Genomic DNA, 18,490 nt, shown 5'->3' with positions numbered 1-18,490 from the left:
AGATGCGCTGAATTGAGCTCCAGGGCAACCCGGACATGTTCTTGAGTTGATTGTTTGTCCTGTGTCGATCTTCACTGAGGAGATCACGGATTTTGTTGATGTTGTCTTCACTTCGAGTAATTGAAGGTCGACCGGAACGGGGCTGATTTCAACCACCATTTCTCCCTTTTTAAACCAAGAAAACCATTCCTACACTTGCGTTTTACTAAGAGCATGGTCTTTGTAGGCTGTCTGAATCATCACAACAGTTTCTGTTGCATTCTTGCGGAGCAAGAAACATCTTCACTGCCACACATGTCACGCCTGCACTGTACGCACACTCAAAGAAGTGCCAAAGAAACCACGCCTCTCACTGTTGGGTGATGCCGTGTGGCATGGCAGAATGACTCAGCAGACCTCCTACTACAACCCTATGGCGGCGCAACCTGCTACTACAAGTACACAATGTGCAGCATTACGATTCCGGTTACTTTTGGTTCCCCCCCTCGTACCTAAGAGAGTTAAATGATGTATATCCTGTATCAATCTCTGATGGAAGAACAGGTACATACATTCAGGTCCGTACCACAGACATATGTATTCTAAAAGACTGAGTGTCTGTCTATGAAAATGATGTTCACAAATTGTCAAAAAGTGGCTAGGACTTATGGTATCTGCACAAAGTGAAACCTGTTGGCACTTGGTGTTAAGCAGGTTCAAGTCCTTTCTAGAAATGGAACTGGCTGCCACCCTCTAATACCAAGAAGCCCCTAGTTATTTTCAGTCTTCTGAAATTTAGAAGGAAACGTGCTCCAAATTTCAGTTATAAGAGTATCTTACATTAATACTGAAAATATTCATAAATTGTTTCTAATTACTTCAAACAGGGAGGTGACCTTAACTGCTCAGTGGATTGACCTGATCATGTCATTAAGAACAATTTACTCAATGTAATCAGTGTCTATTGGTGGAAGGACATATGGTGTTAATGGGAATGCAACACATGAGATGTACTCATGCTATTAAATTCTTCATTTGTTCCAATTCCATGAGGGCACTGTGTGTTATCCATTGCATACAACGACCAATTGTTCAGACCAGGCAGGACACCTTTCTCTGCATACAGTATTTATAAAATGAGCTGATACTATGGAGGGTACCAGGGTATATGGGTATTCGAGGAATGAAGTGGCTAATGTAAGGAATGAAGTGGCTAATGCGTTAACTAAGGGCACTGCATCTTAAGAAGTACAGGCAAAATATTGCCAAGGAACAACTGAATTACTTTTCAATTTGTTGTGACCAACCAACACTTCAACTGTGGATGTCTTTATACTTTTTTAATATATATTTATATGTTTTATGGCAAGTGTCGTCCTACATTCAGAAGACAACACAATATGGATAGTGTATATATATATCCGCCAGGCCTCAACCTCCGCTAATTTCAAGTTGCCGCCGCTCATACCTCACCTGTCTTTCAACAACATCTTTGCCTCTGTACTTCTGCCTCGACTGACATCTCTGCCCAAACTCTTTGCCTTTACAAATGTCTACTTGTGTCTGTGTATGTGCGGATCGATATGTGTGTGTGTGTGTGTGTGTGTATACCTGTCTTTTTTTCCCCCTAAGGTAAGTCTTTCCGCTCCCGGGATTAGAATGACTCCTTACCCTCTCCCTTAAAACCCACATCCTTTCGTCTTTCCCTCTCCTTCCCTCTTTCCTGATGAGGAAACAGTTTGTTGCGAAAGCTTGAATTTTGTGTGTATGTTTGTGTTTGTTTGTGTGTCTATCGACCTGCCAGCGCTTTCGTTTGGTAAGTCACATCATCTTTGTTTTTGGATATATTTTTCCCACGTGGAATGTTTCCCTATATATATATATATATATATATACATCCCGAGTTCGAGTCTCGGTCAGGCACACAGTTTTAATCTGCCAGGAAGTTTAATGATTCTATTCTTCGATGAGTGGTCTCCTTTACTCCTAGATTATTTCTATGCCACCAAATTTTTATATTACAAATATTAATTTCAATAACACTGCAGTTTTGGAGCCACTCATACTACTTCTAACAATGTGAATACCCATATTGGCAGGCAAAAAATTTCTGGCCTTTTTTAAATGTCTACTTTTTGTTTGGTTTTATATGGCCTGACAAATACTTATTTAAATGGGTTCAATGTTTCATCAGTCCTTCTTACAGAGACTGTGTATATGAACTTATTGTAAAACAAGATTACACAATTGCAATTGTTGGGAGACATTTCTTTGACCAAAATACTAGAATTGTTACTTAAGAGTAAAAGAGTATTTCAATATACAATCTGTAACACGATGTGTGAGTTAAATCTGATTTTTCTTAGATAGTGGCAACCATATTATGTACTACCAAACATCCAGAAATTCATCTGATGTTCATTCTCTGCAAATGGACTGTCAATGACCTTAGATAAGACACAATACATGTAATTCAGTACTGCACCAGACCTGACCATATCATTAGAAATAATATATGAGGGCAAATCAGCAAATGAAAGTATATATTGAAAATTTTTATGGATTCATGTAGATAAAAACCTGAACTGGAAATCACCTGTTACAGATCTTCTTAAATGTCTATGCTCTGCAACTTTTGCAGTATGGATAATATCACATTTTGAAGATGAAAATGTCTAAAAGTGGGCTTACTTCTCATTTTTTCATTCACTAATGTCTCATGGCATCATATTATGAGGTAACTCGTCACTAAAGAAAAACGTGGTTGTTACACACAAGCATGTAATAAGGATAATATGTGGTGCTCATGGTAGAACCTCTTGTAGATAGTTCTTTAAGCATTTGGGCATACTAACAACAGCCTCACAGCACATTTACTCCCTTGTTGCCAACAATAAATCAGTTTTAAAACAACAGTACCATTCACACACACACACACACACACACACACACACACACACACACACATACAAAAGATGATGGATCCATCCTTCATGAAATCCTCCCCACTCCGCCAAGAGTGTCTTTCCGCACTCCGCCAAGAGTGTCTTTCCGCCGTCCACCTAACCTTCGTAACCTGTTAGTTCATCCCTATGAAATCCCCAAACCACCTTCCCTACCCTCTGGCTCCTATCCTTGTAACCGCCCCCGGTGCAAAACCTGTCCCATGCACCCTCCCACCACCCTCACACACACACACACACACATATCCATCCACACATATACAGACACAAGCTTGTATCTGTATATGTGTGGATGGATATGTGTGTGTGTGCGAGTGTATACCCGTCCTTTTTTCCCCCTAAGGTAAGTCTTTCCGCTCCCGGGATTGGAATGACTCCTTACCCTCTCCCTTAAAACCCACATCCTTTCGTCTTTCCCTCTCCTTCCCTCTTTCCTGATGAGGCAACAGTTTGTTGCGAAAGCTTGAATTTTGTGTGTATGTTTGTGTTTGTTTGTGTGTCTGTTGACCTGCCAGCACTTTCATTTGGTAAGTCACATCAACAAAGATGATGTGACTTACCGAACGAAAGCGCTGGCAGGTCGATAGACACACAAACATACACACAAAATTCAAGCTTTCGCAACAAACGGTTACTTCATCAGGAAAGAGGGAAGGAGAGGGAAAGACAAAAGGATGTGGGTTTTAAGGGAGAGGGTAAGGAGTCATTCCAATCCCGGGAGCGGAAAGACTTACCTTAGGGGGAAAAAAGGACAGGTATACACACACACACACACACACACACACACACACACACACACACATATCCATCCGCACATAGACAGACACAAGATATATTTTTCCCACGTGGAATGTTTCCCTCCAGAGCCACGTGTGAAAGCACCCACGTGATTTACCAACTGACCTGCCTACACTGTGAAGCTTTCTATGTGGGAATGACCAGCAACAAACTGCCCATTCGCATGAATGGACAGACAGTGTTTGTTGGTAATGAGGATCACCCTGTGGCTAAACATGCCTTGATGCACGGCCAGCACATCTTGGCACAGTGTTACACCGTTCGGGTTATCTGGATACTTCCCACTAACACCAACCTGTCAGAACTCCGGAGATGGGAACTTGCCCTTCAGTATATCCTCTCCTCTCGTTATCTGCCAGGCCTCAACCTCCGCTAATTTCAAGTTGCCACCGCTCATACCTCACCTGTCTTTCAACATCTTTGCCTCTGTACTTCCGCCTCGACTGACATCTCTGCCCGAACTCTTTGCCTTTACAAATGTCTGCTCGTGTCTGTGTATGTGTGGATGGATATGTGTGTGCGTGCGAGTGTATACCCGTCCTTTTTTCCCCCTAAGGTAAGTCTTTCCGCTCCCAGGATTGGAATGACTCCTTACCATCTCCCTTAAAACCCACATCCTTTCGTCTTTCCCTCTCCTTCCCTCTTTCCTGATGAGGCAACAGTTTGTTGCGAAAGCTTGAATTTTGTGTGTATGTTTGTGTTTGTTTGTGTGTCTATCGACCTGCCAGCACCTTCATTTGGTATTTGGTAAGTCACATCATCTTTGTTTTTAGATATATTTTTCCTACGTGGAATGTTTCCCTCTATATATATATATATATATATATATATATATATATATATATATATATATATATATATATATATATATATATATATGTCCCGAGTTCCGAGTCTCAGTCGGGCGCACACTTTTAATCTGCCAGGAAGTTTCATATCAGCACGCACTCCGCTGCAGAGTAAAAATCTCATTGTGGAAACATCCCCCAGGCTGTGGCCAAGCCATGTCTCCGCAGTATCATTTCTTTCAGGAGTGCTAGTTCTGCAAGGTTCGCAGAAGAGCTTCTGTAAAGTTTGGAAGGTAGGAGACGAGATACTGGCAGAAATAAAGCTGTGAGTACCGGGCGTGAGTCGTGCTTCGGTAGCTCAGATGGTAGAGCACTTGCCCGCGAAAGGCAAAGGTCCCGAGTTCAAGTCTCGGTCGGGCACACAGTTTTAATCTGCCAGGAAGTTTCATATCAGCGCACACTCCGCTGCAGAGTGAAAATCTCATTCTGGAATAGAATCATTGTCACCGACAGGCACATTTAAAAGAGAGGAACTTGCTATCTTTCAGAATAAAACTTTTGTTGAGCTAGAGCACATGCACATACCCTGTGCCCATACAGTGTGCCAGCTGGGCACATTAATATTTATTATTTAATAATTGATAAGACTCTGTTTAACTGCACTAACTGTTGATGGAAGGCAGAAAAACCTGCTTATTCAAAGTTAATTATTGTTTCGTATTTTGAAAACAAAAATGTGTTTAAATTTGTGGCATTGTTTATTTTATTTTATTGTCTGTCTACTATATAGCACAAATGCAATTTGGTTGACATGTTTAAGATATACAGCTGTCACATATAACTACTAATATTATAGCTTTTATTACTTTATTTTTGTTTTACAGGTGTTTGATCGTGAAGGTGATGATGGAAAATTTGTGTCAGTAACGGTGAAAGCCACTGACCAAGGAGAACCTTCCTTGGAAGGTGTATGCTCATTTACTGTGGAGATTACTGATGTTAATGACAATCCTCCCCTTTTTGACAGACAGGTATTTTTCCATATTTATACTGTGTGGCACAATGTAATGTTTGCTTGATTTTCATAGCTCAGGATTCTCTAGTAAATTGAAGTTATTGGAAAATGTACTGTAGCTTTTGTTTTAATTGCAGAAATACATAGAGAATGTGAAACAAGATGCAAGCATTGGAACTAACATACTAAGAGTGTCAGCATCAGATGAGGATGCTGATAATAATGGTGCCATTGTATATACATTAAGTGCACCATACAATCCAGATGATCTGGAATATTTTGAGATTCAGCAAGAATCAGGATGGATAGTTCTGAGGAAGCCGTTAGATGTAAGTAATAACATGTAATTAACTAATAGCAAAAGAAATTGTTATACTTCTTGTTTCAAAGTGCAGTTTTACTTTTTCAGAATGTAGTAGACATGCATGTTTCTAACTGATATCACAAACTTGCTTTTGCTACAGTTCGTATTTTCCTTGTGATTAATCACTACTACCAGGGTTTAGTCTGCATAATATGGTATTGTAACAAGAGACATTGTAATCCTTAGAGGCTAATCCTTAGAGACCTTACAAGAAGAGTTGCCAACATTACAAGAAAAGTATTCATCACAATGCCAGACTGAACCCTGGTTCTTTTGGGTATAAGTGAAGGCTTCGGAGTGCACTGCCACTTCATTACAAGGTGATAGACAGTCTGTCTAGAGATGTCTGTGAAGTAATAATATGCATTCATGTTTGAATATGAATCTAGTGTGACGCTGCAATTGTTTTCAAACTTAGCTTTTTGACTTATATTTATTCTTTTAGTCACACATTACTTTATGTTGCCATCAGCAGTCAGTAATCACTGTACATTAAAATGATGGATAAGTTTCCTTTCTACGGCACTTACCTTCAGTGATTTTATTGTATGTACTGTAATTCACTGTTGTTCACTACTTTCAGTTTACATGTATGTATGTACACACAGTATTTATCCAAGAGCACTTTATAAGTTTTTAAGTAAACCAGTTTTCTGAAATAACTGCAAGTATTTTAAATCTGAATATGCCTTTATGTATATAATCCACTTCCAAGAAGAATTTTAATCCACCAAGAATTTTTCATTTTTGTACATTTCTTAGAAATAGAAGCAAACTGTATTTTGCAATAAATATTGCGAGGCACTTGAGAAGACATTTTTGTAATTTTTAACTGAGCTGTACCACTATATTTATGACTGAACTCACTAATTTTGTTAACTGCTTTTCAGAGAGCTCTAGAGATTTTTGAAGGGTGATGCTCCGATTTTGCTGAGTTAGTATGTTTTTGTACTGATAATTCTTTTTTGCCTCTTCAGGAGGCTATATGTGATAGTATATATAGTTTGTGATATTTTGGTCAACTGAGGGCATCAGAGGTAAATTTTTATTTTTGTGCCCTCCAAAGGGAAGCCTCTGATGTTGCTCAGTTGATGTGACATTTGTGACATTTTTCCTTCTGTGTATGGGGCAGCGTACAGTAATAAGAGGCATCTGCAATTTTTGGATGCAGTGTTAGATATCATCACCATTTTTGGCCCAATCCTTTCCCCAATACCCTCTCTAAATGCATCTTCTTCCGCATGTAAATTGCTTGCTTTAATGATATTGTTTATAATTTCATACTCTTGTTTTGTTTCGTTAATTGCACCATTTCTGTTCTTCGGAATTGAACCACCACAAGGGATGTTTTCCAGTAAGTAGGTGACTCCATTTCCATATGTGCATACATAAACAATGAATGGAAACATTGGAGTGTTCAGTATGTTCCTTAAAATAAGTAGTATAGTTGAAATAATATTAAGTTTCTAAAATCATTAATAACAGGCTCGGTCTTGGGCAAAGTGTGGAGGGAATGTTCAGATAAAAATGACTCATCATTTTAAAAAGCTGTGTTATACATAATGCTAAGAATGTCATTATGAAAGCTGCAAAAATCTCTCATGTTACATTTTCACAGTACACAATATGTATAATTGACACAGATCTTTATTTCTCTGCTCTTCTTGGTGACATGCCACAAGCTTCCTCTATAAATGTCTTCCACAGTTATTTAGTTTTTTGTAATGAGAAGCATCATATGTAAATTGGCTCTTATTGACCTGTCTAAGAGTATTTAAAGGTGAAGCAATCATATAGCTTTATTCACATATGAAAATATGTTTTTAATTTACTGTAGAGAAATCAGCAGATCTATTTATTTAAACAGGAGAGGAGAAAAAATTCGCCTTGAATAAAGGATAGGTACTAAGAGATATGGTATGGAAATCATGCATCTTAGAAAATATGCTAAATAATTAAATAATACTCTGGAAGATAATACTCACTGATTACCACTAAGTTACCCCATGAACAAACTCATGTATTCAAAACCAACAGAATTCAGCACATCAACTCGGGCAAATTTTGTGTCACATGCTTCTCCTACAAATGTCTTGTATGAAGAATATGTTTAGGTGCCGTAGTTATTCAGTGGTTTGTAAAGAGAAGCAATATATGTAACTATTTTTTGCTCAATTACAACTTATTTATCTCACTGAATCTATTACATGGTTTCCATTTGATGAAATTTAGGAATGGAGTTTTGCATCTATTATACAAAAACTTCTTTCCAGTTCCACTCTAGATAAGCCTCTGACCGGGCCTGCATATTGCTACTTTGTTGGCAAAAAATCAGAAAGTTTCCTAAACATAGCTGCAATAAAAAAAATGTGATTCACTTTTTGCTAATTGCAACAATGCTTATTTTCAATTTGATAGTTCTATTTGAAGCCCAAAGAATTAAATAATTCATAATCTGTGAGACATTTAAAAATGAGGAAGTAGGTATCTTTTTTTATTAATTGCTTATGTTATTTTATCTTTGGTTAACTCAAAGAGATCAAGTGGAGTTTCTTTCTTTTTTACAGTTTCTTTTTTAAATTGGTTTGTTTAATTTTTTGAACTGAATGTTGTGCTTGTAATCTCCCCACTTACCTGACAGCACATCTTTTCATGCCACTGTAGCGAGAAAAATATCTCCTGCGTGTCCGTGCCTTGGACAGGGGAAGTACTCCCTTATATGCAGATGTGGACGTTGCATTAGACGTCGTAGACAGGAACAATAAGCCTCCTCTATGGGACCTGAGTGTATACGGCCCCATTCACATCAAAGAAAATGTCACAGTTGGTACAGTAGTGACAACAGTGAGAGCAAGGTTTGTATGCTGCAGGAAGCTATAGAATGTAAGAAACATTATTCAAAAGTGAAGGTCTATCATCTTCATAGCAGCTGCATCTATAACAGTTTGAAACATTTTTTTGAATTTTTACATAATCTCTGTACATTTCACAGTGCCACAGGATCAGTTCAGTTGCTATGGAGATCATCGTGGTGGAGACAGCAGCTCGTGCGTGCTTCCTTCCCCCTCTTCAACCTATCCTTCATAGTGTGTAAGAACTAATATGACTAACAGCGTGATTTTTTGTTTTTCCATTGACAATTTTTTAATATAGCGAGAGACGTACAAGTTGGAAGCCATGGCTCAAGATAAAGGATACCCTCCCTTGTCCCGAACCGTCGAAGTTCAAATAGACGTTGTGGACCGTGCAAACAATCCTCCAGTCTGGGACCATGTTGTGTATGGACCCATCTACATTAAAGAAAACATGCCAGTTGGGGCAAAAGTTGTGTCTGTTAAAGCCAGGTCTGTCACTCGACTCAATGTTGGTTGCTCCGTGGGGCACGCCTCACCCTTGCACGGCACTGGGAGTTGTATTTTGCACGCTGACTCCCTACACGTAATGCACGTCCAGAGTTTTCTTGGTGTGTGTGACTGTCCATCTGTACCTCTACTAACCTGTACTTCTTGTGATGTGTCAAAGAATTTATATTAGCTCTATAAGTTCTTTCAACATTTTCAATAAAATGAGGACTACATGTAAAGATTGAAGATGGCAGCATTTTAAATCAGATCAGTTTATCAATATTAGTAGTTGTGATTTTAGAGACGGGGGACAATTATTTTTTTCAAAACTGCAGGATAGTATTTCATCAAAACATTCTGAAACAGTCTCTGAGGCAGGCCAACACTTTACAGATTAGATAATTCTTTATCTGAATTTGTAAAATACAACAACAAAACTTAAGAGTAACTTATAATTGTGGGAATATTAGAACATTAGTTTAAATTTTTCTGTTTTAATCAGTCAGGTCTATGTATTTTTGTGAAGGCATGAAATATCCCGATAGAAAAGATTTAGGCACAAAAAAATATTTGATCTTTTTTAAATCTGGGGGTCACTTTCAATCAAATTAAAACCGAGCTAGATTTTACTTTAATAAATTTCTTTGCAACAAAATGCCCAGATTTCTTTATTTTCTACAATCTGTGTCATCTAGAACTGATATGTCAAACATAGAGTACAGGTAGTTAAAAAAATCTTTGTTTGTGTAGTTTTGGATTTCATCTACTGTAATAGAAGTAATTTTGTGAATTATTTTATTGCTGTCAAATAGGCATTGTCTGTACAATTATCAGCATACATCAATTCAAAGGCTGTGTTAATTATCATGTAAAAAGAAATGTGTTTAATGTAGGTTGCTTTATTTAAAAGCATGCGCAATAATTTGTGTAACGAAAGCTTTGTTATGAGAATGTATAGGTGCAGGACTATTATGAATCAATACATATTACTGCTTCAATACATTTACAGACTATGCAGAGAACTAACACTACACATTCAATAGATTTTTGTGATTTCAACCAATTTTTGTGCAGAGGTTGACTGATTTTTTTTTTCTGGCATGATTTTTGTTAGTAGACATTGTAGAAGTTTTTATAAGATTTGTGGATGGGTACAAAGCAGTTGAAATACGGTTCAAAAATATTTTTTTCTCATTTTGTTTCAGTCTGCATGTGCGCATTTGCTCATATACAAAGTTTTAAGGCTGCAGAGTTAGTTACTTTTTTATTTTTGCCTGTGCTACTTGTAAGTCAAGAAGCAATTTCCCGTACTTGACAGTATATGAGCAGCTCTTAATTTGCATGAATAATGGAGCATTTTTTAATTGCGAATAAGACAATTTTGGTTTTTGATGTTAGAATTTAGAATATTTTTAAAAAGAAAATAATGTTTTTGAATATATTATAAACTACAAATCAATAATTTTTTTTCAATTTTTACATCATATCAATAGAAAATCATCATTTCCAAACATTACACAATATCTTACACAAAATACTATCAGTCAGAGAATTTTACAGATATGTAAGCTTTTGTAAAATTAAAGATCTTGAGATTATACAATTGATCATAAATCAATAAAATTATGAGATACTGTATATTGCTCCAATCTGAAATACAGTTGGTAAATAATTTTATATTTTTCCAGTTCTGGTATAGAAGGAAATCCAACTGTTTTCTATCGCCTCATGCCAGGATCTACAGCACAAACCAACAAATACCATACTTTCTATTTACAACAAAGAGCTGACAATGGATTTACTTGGGCAGACATCAAAGTGAATCACCCATTAGATTATGAAAGTATTAAGGAATATAATCTCACAATACGTGTAGAGGTAAACATCTAAACTCTCTTATAGAAAAAAAAAAATCTAGCATTATTTTACTCTATGTTTAAGATTATGCCTTTGAAATTGTTGTTCATGTGCCTAAACTGCTGTGATGACTTTAAAAGAAGTTTTTATATACAGCAGATGAAATATAAATGAAACTTTAAAAAATTAAAAATTCAGAAATGCAATCTACAAATTTTTAATTTAGTAATCCACACAAATAAGAGTTTTAGGGTGTGCTGAAGGATGCAAATGCCTTCTCCAGTAAGTTTATTTTAGTTTAGTGTATGTTAAGGCTGCCTAAGAAAGATGGTTAAGATTTAGCACTTACATTATGTTTAGAAATTTACTTATTTTGTGAGATAATGGTAATAGTCTGCTTTGATACCCTTTGTTGATGTATGTGGTCACTCACAAGGGAACCTCCCCATCGCAACGCCCCCCCCCCCCCCCCCCCCCCTCAGATTTAGTTATAAGTTGGATGGGCCTTGGAAAACTGAACACAGATCAATCGAGAAAACAGGAAGAAGTTGTGTGGAACTATAAAAAAAATAAGCAAAATATACAAACTGAGTAGTCCATGTGCAAGATAGGCAACATCAAGGATAGTGTGAGTTCAGTAGTGCCGTGGTCCCGTGGTTAGCGTGAGTAGCTGCGGAACGAGAGGGCCTTGGTTCAAGTCTTCCCTTGAGTGAAAAGTTTACTTTCTTTATTTTCGCAAAGTTATGATCTGTCCGTTCGTTCATTGATGTGTCTGTTCACTGTAATAAGTTTAGTGTCAGCGTTTTGCGACCGCACCGCAAAACCGTGCGATAAGTAGACGAAAGGACGTGCCTCTCCAATGGGAACCAAAAACATTTGATCACAAGGTCATAGGTCAACCAATTCCTCCACAGGAAAACACGTCTGATATATTCTATACGACACTGGTGACGTCATGTGCGTCACATGACAGGAACTTGTACACTTGGCGAATGGGTAAAGAGATTCTTCTACCTTGCACAATTTAGGTTTTATTGTGGATGTAATAATCACTCCCAAAAAAGTGATGAAAACATAATAGTTTGTGACATAAACTGCAAAAAATGAATGCAACAGTTTCACAGTTTTCCCTGTGCTCTGTCAAAACATATGTTTTTAACGTTTTCAAATTTTTCTGGGTGTAGTCCGTCAAATCCTGCATATGTCCATGCAAATCTGAACATGTCCTGGAATTCTGGAGAGCGAAGTTGATTATGTGTGAGTGCCTGAACTTTGATAATTGTCTGAAAATAAAAAATTAAACTTTTCACTCGAGGGAAGACATGAACCAAGGACCTCTAATTCCGTAACTGCTCATGCTAACCACGGGACCACGGCGCACCTGAGTTCACACCATCCTTGATGTTGCTTGTCTTGCGCATGGGCTACTCAGTTTGTATAGTTTGCTTATTTTTTTCATAGTTCCACACAACTTCTTCCTGTTTTCTCGATTGATCTGTGTTCAGTTTTTCAAGGCCTATCCACTGTGCTAACTTATAACTAAATCAGAGGGGGGTGCGATGGGGAGGTTCCCTTGTCAGTAAATAAGAAATGGAATTAAAAGAGGAAGATTGCTACAACAAATCTTTGGAGCGGACAGATCCACCTTCAATTTTATTCTCACTGCCTTGCTTTTCCTCCATTTTGATTCTGCATTGTACTGGGGCATAAGTATATGAGAACTTATTTCGCTTCTTCAGTAAAGAAGCAATGAGCCCATATTGTATAAAATTTCACTTAGTCAGTAATTTTATTTGTGGTGTATGTGCTCTCAGAACTTATTATTTTGTTTAAGAATTGTATTGATTTGGTAATTATGCATATATGAAGGAACTGTTTTTCTTATTGTCACAGAATCCATTTGTTATGTTTTGCCTAAAAATCTTTTCTTCAAAAATTTTGTTCTCTTTGGCTTATATCACTTCTCTGTAATCTATTAGCCACATTTTCTTCCTTCTCCTGTTGTAAAACCTTTCTTTCTTGTAATTATTTTGAAATGACAATAGGTTCTTCACATTCTCCACCTGTTTCATTTATGTCATCAGGGAAAACAAAATATTTGAAGGTAGAATCCATAAACTCTTTTCCTCTCCAGTTGTGGCAAATGTTCTAAGTTGAACAATATGGCTTGAATGTCTTCTGCAATAAACAGTACAGTTCAAAGCAAATTTGTCCCCTACCTTGGTATATGTTCCATAGTTGATGCTGAAACACATATAAGTGTATGGACAGTGTATATTTCTTTCATATGTTCCATAGTTGATGTTGAATCACACATAATTGTATGGACAGTGTATATTTCTTTCAGTAGTGAAGTGTTAAGTGCAATATAGTGTTCAGGGTGTCAAAGGAAGTGGTAAAACACTGGGCATGGCTATTTCGCTGTGTCTAATGTGGAGTCCAAACTGGCGAAACAGAGTGCAGAAGTGGCTAATTGCTTTTGAGCACGCCAAGGTAATCCTTAAAAGGAGCTGAAAATTTATTCAGGTTGCCATATGGCTTCCTATATGTTCACTGACAGTGACAGAAATCTCGTGATGTACCTTCACTCATGACATGTGTGTTTTCAGAGATTGTATGCCCATACAGTATACAGTCACAGGGCTGCTTATAAAGGTCACCTGCATCAGCCCCCTCGCGATGAGTGAGTGTTACATTTTCTCTGTGTGTTACTGTCAGTGCTGAATCACCTAATGAAACATCTCGATGAAAGAATTACTCCAACATATCGTTGCCTAGCAGCAAACTTTCGCGGAACAATGGAAGGTTCTCGCCACCATTCTAAATCGAGTGGCAGCAGCGCGTTCATGGCAGCTTACTTTCCCATCAATGCAGCCATTGTCCTTTCTGGCACTAAGCCAGGTGGCCTCTACAAGCAGGCCTGTGAACTGTATGGACACTCAATTCTGAAGTTGCTTGCATCATAAGTGAAGGTACATCACTTTGTTTACAAGGAATACGTCACAACTGGAAAGAACAGATGACAAATTGTGGCTAATGGAAGATCAGGGTGTATTCCAGGTCACTTCTAAAAATACTCTCACTGCTAACAAGGAAGTAATACAAGGCATGAAAGCATGTCCAGACTTTGTCAATCATGTACCTCAGCATCAAAAATGTTACAGTATCCAGTCAAACATAAAAATAGGTGACAAGATTTCAAAGCTGAGTTCTTTGTCTGATGGTAAGGAGAAAGTCTAAGAAGAGTAAACATCTAATCTTGATGGGAGATACTCCTGGTCAATAGGGACATGGAAGAATAAGATGCAATTGACCAAAATCTTACTACGGTAGCTTCATTTCATTAGTACTTTCTATAATGTTCTCTAGCACTATGTCTCTCTTGCATTTTGCATCACTTTTCCATGAGTTTTAAGTCATTTCCCTGTGCGTATGTGTTTGTATATAGAACACTTAATATGGAGGTTATTTGTGCTGTGCCGAAAGAGGAACCCACTCTAATTTTAACCCAACGTATATCTGCTGTCTCATGTACATAAGTTTGGAGGCAGGTGAAATGAAGAGTATTTAACACTTCCCAGTATTAGTGGAATATTACACCTCCTACAGATTGAAATAATTACTGATTTTTACCAAAACTGTAAGCAAAGCTTTACTTTGTCTCAGAAAACCATTGCAAGACAAATATAGACATTTGAATAAATGCAAACCAACACACGTGAATCAAAACTGAAACTATTTCATTACCTAAGTACTTCACCATTGGGAACACACTGGCTATTTGCGATTGGCTGCTGCCTGCTAGTTTATGGTGGATACTGCACAATGGACATACTATCTTAGCATATGGCAGTGCCCAACTCAAAAATGAACACAAAATCATGGTAGCATGCAAATGCAGGAAATAACCCTTGCAAACAACACAAATATACATACATATGTAATAAAAGTGAATGAAAAATAAAGCCTGAGAACATAACTGCCCATTTTTGCTGACAGCAGGAATGCACGATATTTTTACAGTTCTTTCAGCTAACATGTCTACAACTGGCGACATGGATAAGACACCCTTCATTCAATTAACTCGTATTGTAACCTGACGACATAAGTTTTATTAACGGTTTATAGTCACAAATTTGAATTTGCTGTTTCCTGTTTGATCACAGCTCAGAACATTTCAAAGTGCCATGGTTGGCAATAAGAAAATACATTAAGATATTCGGAATGTGAATTAACAATCTGCATTACTTGCCAAACAGTCCAGAATGTTCACAATTGATACAGTATGCTCCCAGCGATCATGCGGTGATTAACACATCGTAAATTCAAAAGCAGTCTTATGAATATTAGGTCACTATGAGAAAGTGCATCAACATATTCCTAATTAAATATGACAATCCACAGTATCCACTTCTGTACACGCACAGCACTCATTCACCTCGGTGATCTGCACATTGTAGTTTTAGGATTAATACTCTGGACATCAATCCATAATGAAAATATCTTCATCGACAGCTACAGACATACGCCACAAACCACCATACTGTGTACAGCAGAGGGTCCCATATACCACTACTAGACATTTCCCTTCGTGTTCCACATGCAAACAGAGCAAGGGAAAAATGACTTTCTATAAGCCTCCTTACAAGCCCTAATGTCTCACATCTTATCTTTATGGTCCTTACATGAAATATACAATGGAAGCAGTCAAATCGGTCTGAGTCACACTCAAATGTCAGTTTTCTAAATTTCCTTGATAGCAACCCACAGAACAAATCTCATCTTCCTTCCAGGGATTCCGTAGCATTTCCATAATACTTGTGTGTTGATTGACCCCACCAGTAAAAAATCTATCAGCATGCCTCTGAATTGCTTCAATATCTTCCTTTAATCTGACCCAATGGGGATCAAAAACACTCTTCCGATATATAAAAATGGGTCGCACTAGTGTTCTATATGCTGTCTCCTTTATACAAGAGCTAAGCTTTCCATAAATTCTCCCAATAAAATGAAGTTCTCGACACTAATGATGTGATGTGCATTAACATGCGTTAATACATTTTTTTATTTAATCTAGTGGTTTGCGGTGCATACCATACAGTCAGTGCTGTTTGCACTCAATACCGTACAAGCACTATAGTCATAGGGCTTGGTGATCTGTTCATCATAATTTTAAGAATAATAATCTGAATTCTGTCCAGAATGTGAAGCAATCCACAAGTTTGATTATTATTTTCCTTGTCTGCAGTACAAATAGAAATGGAAATGTATCACAGATAAAACAATTTTTAACATCAGCCAAGGACGCGGCACTCACGCGACATGACAATCAGATCCTTTCTGGCTCTACAGGCTCTTTTGTTGGTTTTCATTGATCTCTCAATACATTTCTACAGCTCAACATATCTTGTTTAGGATTATCTTGAGTAAAATGATTTGAAATTTCATATCAAATAATAATTTCATTATTGTCATGTTGATGGAAATTAATGTAAATATCATGTAACTAAATGTGCAAATAGACATTAAAAAAATAAAAATAGTAATTCTAACATACAGTTCCAAACATCAGTGACATCATACCAGACCCAAAGATGCAACACACACAAAATATCAAAATGGCAATCAATACTTGTAAATGTTTCCATGGCACTGAAATAATAATGAAATACACTCTCACAAAAAGAATAAACTATGACAGCCATGGGAAAATGGGATTCTGGGTGAGGAGAAACTGACATGCACTGTAAGAAACTCAGAATGACAGTAATAATAAAATATTGATAAAGCAACAGATGACAATGATATCTTTCTAAAAATAATAAAAGACAACCAAATGTGAATTGCCATCTAAAACTGAGCAATATAGCACAAGTGCAAAGAGCGATAACAAAAAAATTTAAATTCTAAAATAAATCGCACAACACACCTAATGAAACATCCCAAAAATAACTAAACATGCAATTGACAACTTGAATTGAGCTATATAGCTGAAGTAGACAGAGTGATACCGAAAAAACTAACTCCTAAATGAAATTGTGTCACATTCAGAAAAAAAATCAGCCAAATATTTATGAGAGCGAAAATTATAAATATGATTACTGCTTGCTCACTTGCAACTGTGCCCTTAGGTTCCTGCTGAACCACACCATTGGAAATCATGAGGTATTCGAAATAAACAACAGTTACTGAGACAACCATAGTTAGTATTTAATAATGGACCACTTACATCCTTCATGTCAGAAACTCATAATGTCATACATAATGCCTTGGCTCAAAGCAAAGAACTGGAATCACACAGTAGAATTTACCCCAAAATTGCAGAAAGAGCTTACGTAACAAAATCCACTCTATATTAAATTTTCCAACATACTAAAAATAGAAAGCAGGAAATGAGAAGAAGAAAGCACAGGAAAAAGAAACTTTCTGATCCCTTACAAAAATAGGGATAGTGCAGTCACCTTGATAGCACACTAGATTCTACTGCAGATTTGCATAATAATAAGGCAGTCTTTCTGAATACCTGAGCTGGGAATTTTCCTATTAGCACTAGCTGGCTTGTAAAGAATACAATTAAATATTTTGTTTTTGTACAGTGATTCAAGAATACAGTCCAGGTGACCAGGTTTAACACTTTGACTAACAACCACATATACCTTGCTGTTTCTTAGAATGCCGGTCAGTTTTACAGTGGTTTTAGAAATTATATGTCCTTCGGAACACGATGAGACCAACTGAGCCCATCAATATACATGATTTAATATTTAGAAATAGGAGTAAGTGTACTGCATCAAATGATGGGATTGGCAGTCAAAGTGTTATGGGTCAGGACTCAGCTGGTTTGTTTCCTAATACAGACTGTGTTCCATCTCATGCTTCTGGTAATTTTCTTTCTGCATCCTCAAATGTTTCTCCTTAGATAACTGTGATGTGACTGTGGAAAAACTGCAGTTATTAAATAGTTTTAGAAACCATAGTTTGGGATCATTACTTGCAGGTGATTTATGAAAACTGATATCATGGTAGCGCAGGAAACAGTTTGCACTGCTAACAATTCTGGGAGAGGAAGAACATGTACACCCGATGCACTTTAGCAAGATGCTGGGAGATGACAAATGAAAGCTCCCCAGTTTCATCTCACAGACTGGCTAAGAGGTTTGTCCTGCAAGCACCTGTGGCTAACCTGATCCCCTCATAGTTGATAGGATTGGTGGTCTTGGTCTCAGTGATGCATACACTGTACATCCATAGTCTAGCTAGAATTACATACAGAAGTTTTATAATACTAAAGCAGATGAGCTCTATCTACTTACTGAGACAGTGATGGAAAAAATTTCTGGTGTTTAGTTCCTTCAGTGAATTTGAATCAGGTCCTTTAGGTG

The 18,490-nt window shown here is 37.3% G+C and overlaps 1 protein-coding gene across 1 annotated transcript in view; it reads left to right on the top strand.

Moving 5' to 3' along the window:
* Window positions 1-18,490, top strand: part of LOC126263301 (neural-cadherin-like) — a 234,588-nt gene that overhangs the window by 171,297 nt on the left and 44,801 nt on the right. Inside the window, exons 7-10 of the mRNA XM_049960389.1 lie at window positions 5,413-5,559; window positions 5,681-5,872; window positions 9,061-9,251; window positions 10,940-11,129. Of these exons, the coding sequence (XP_049816346.1) occupies window positions 5,413-5,559; window positions 5,681-5,872; window positions 9,061-9,251; window positions 10,940-11,129 (720 nt within the window). The remainder of the gene's footprint in view (window positions 1-5,412; window positions 5,560-5,680; window positions 5,873-9,060; window positions 9,252-10,939; window positions 11,130-18,490) is intronic.

Source organism: Schistocerca nitens, chromosome 6 (genome assembly GCF_023898315.1).
Source record: "Schistocerca nitens isolate TAMUIC-IGC-003100 chromosome 6, iqSchNite1.1, whole genome shotgun sequence".
NCBI classification, from domain to species: Eukaryota; Metazoa; Arthropoda; class Insecta; order Orthoptera; family Acrididae; genus Schistocerca; species Schistocerca nitens.
Note: the sequence above shows the minus strand (reverse complement) of the source record. Positions and strands in the feature narration are given on the sequence as shown.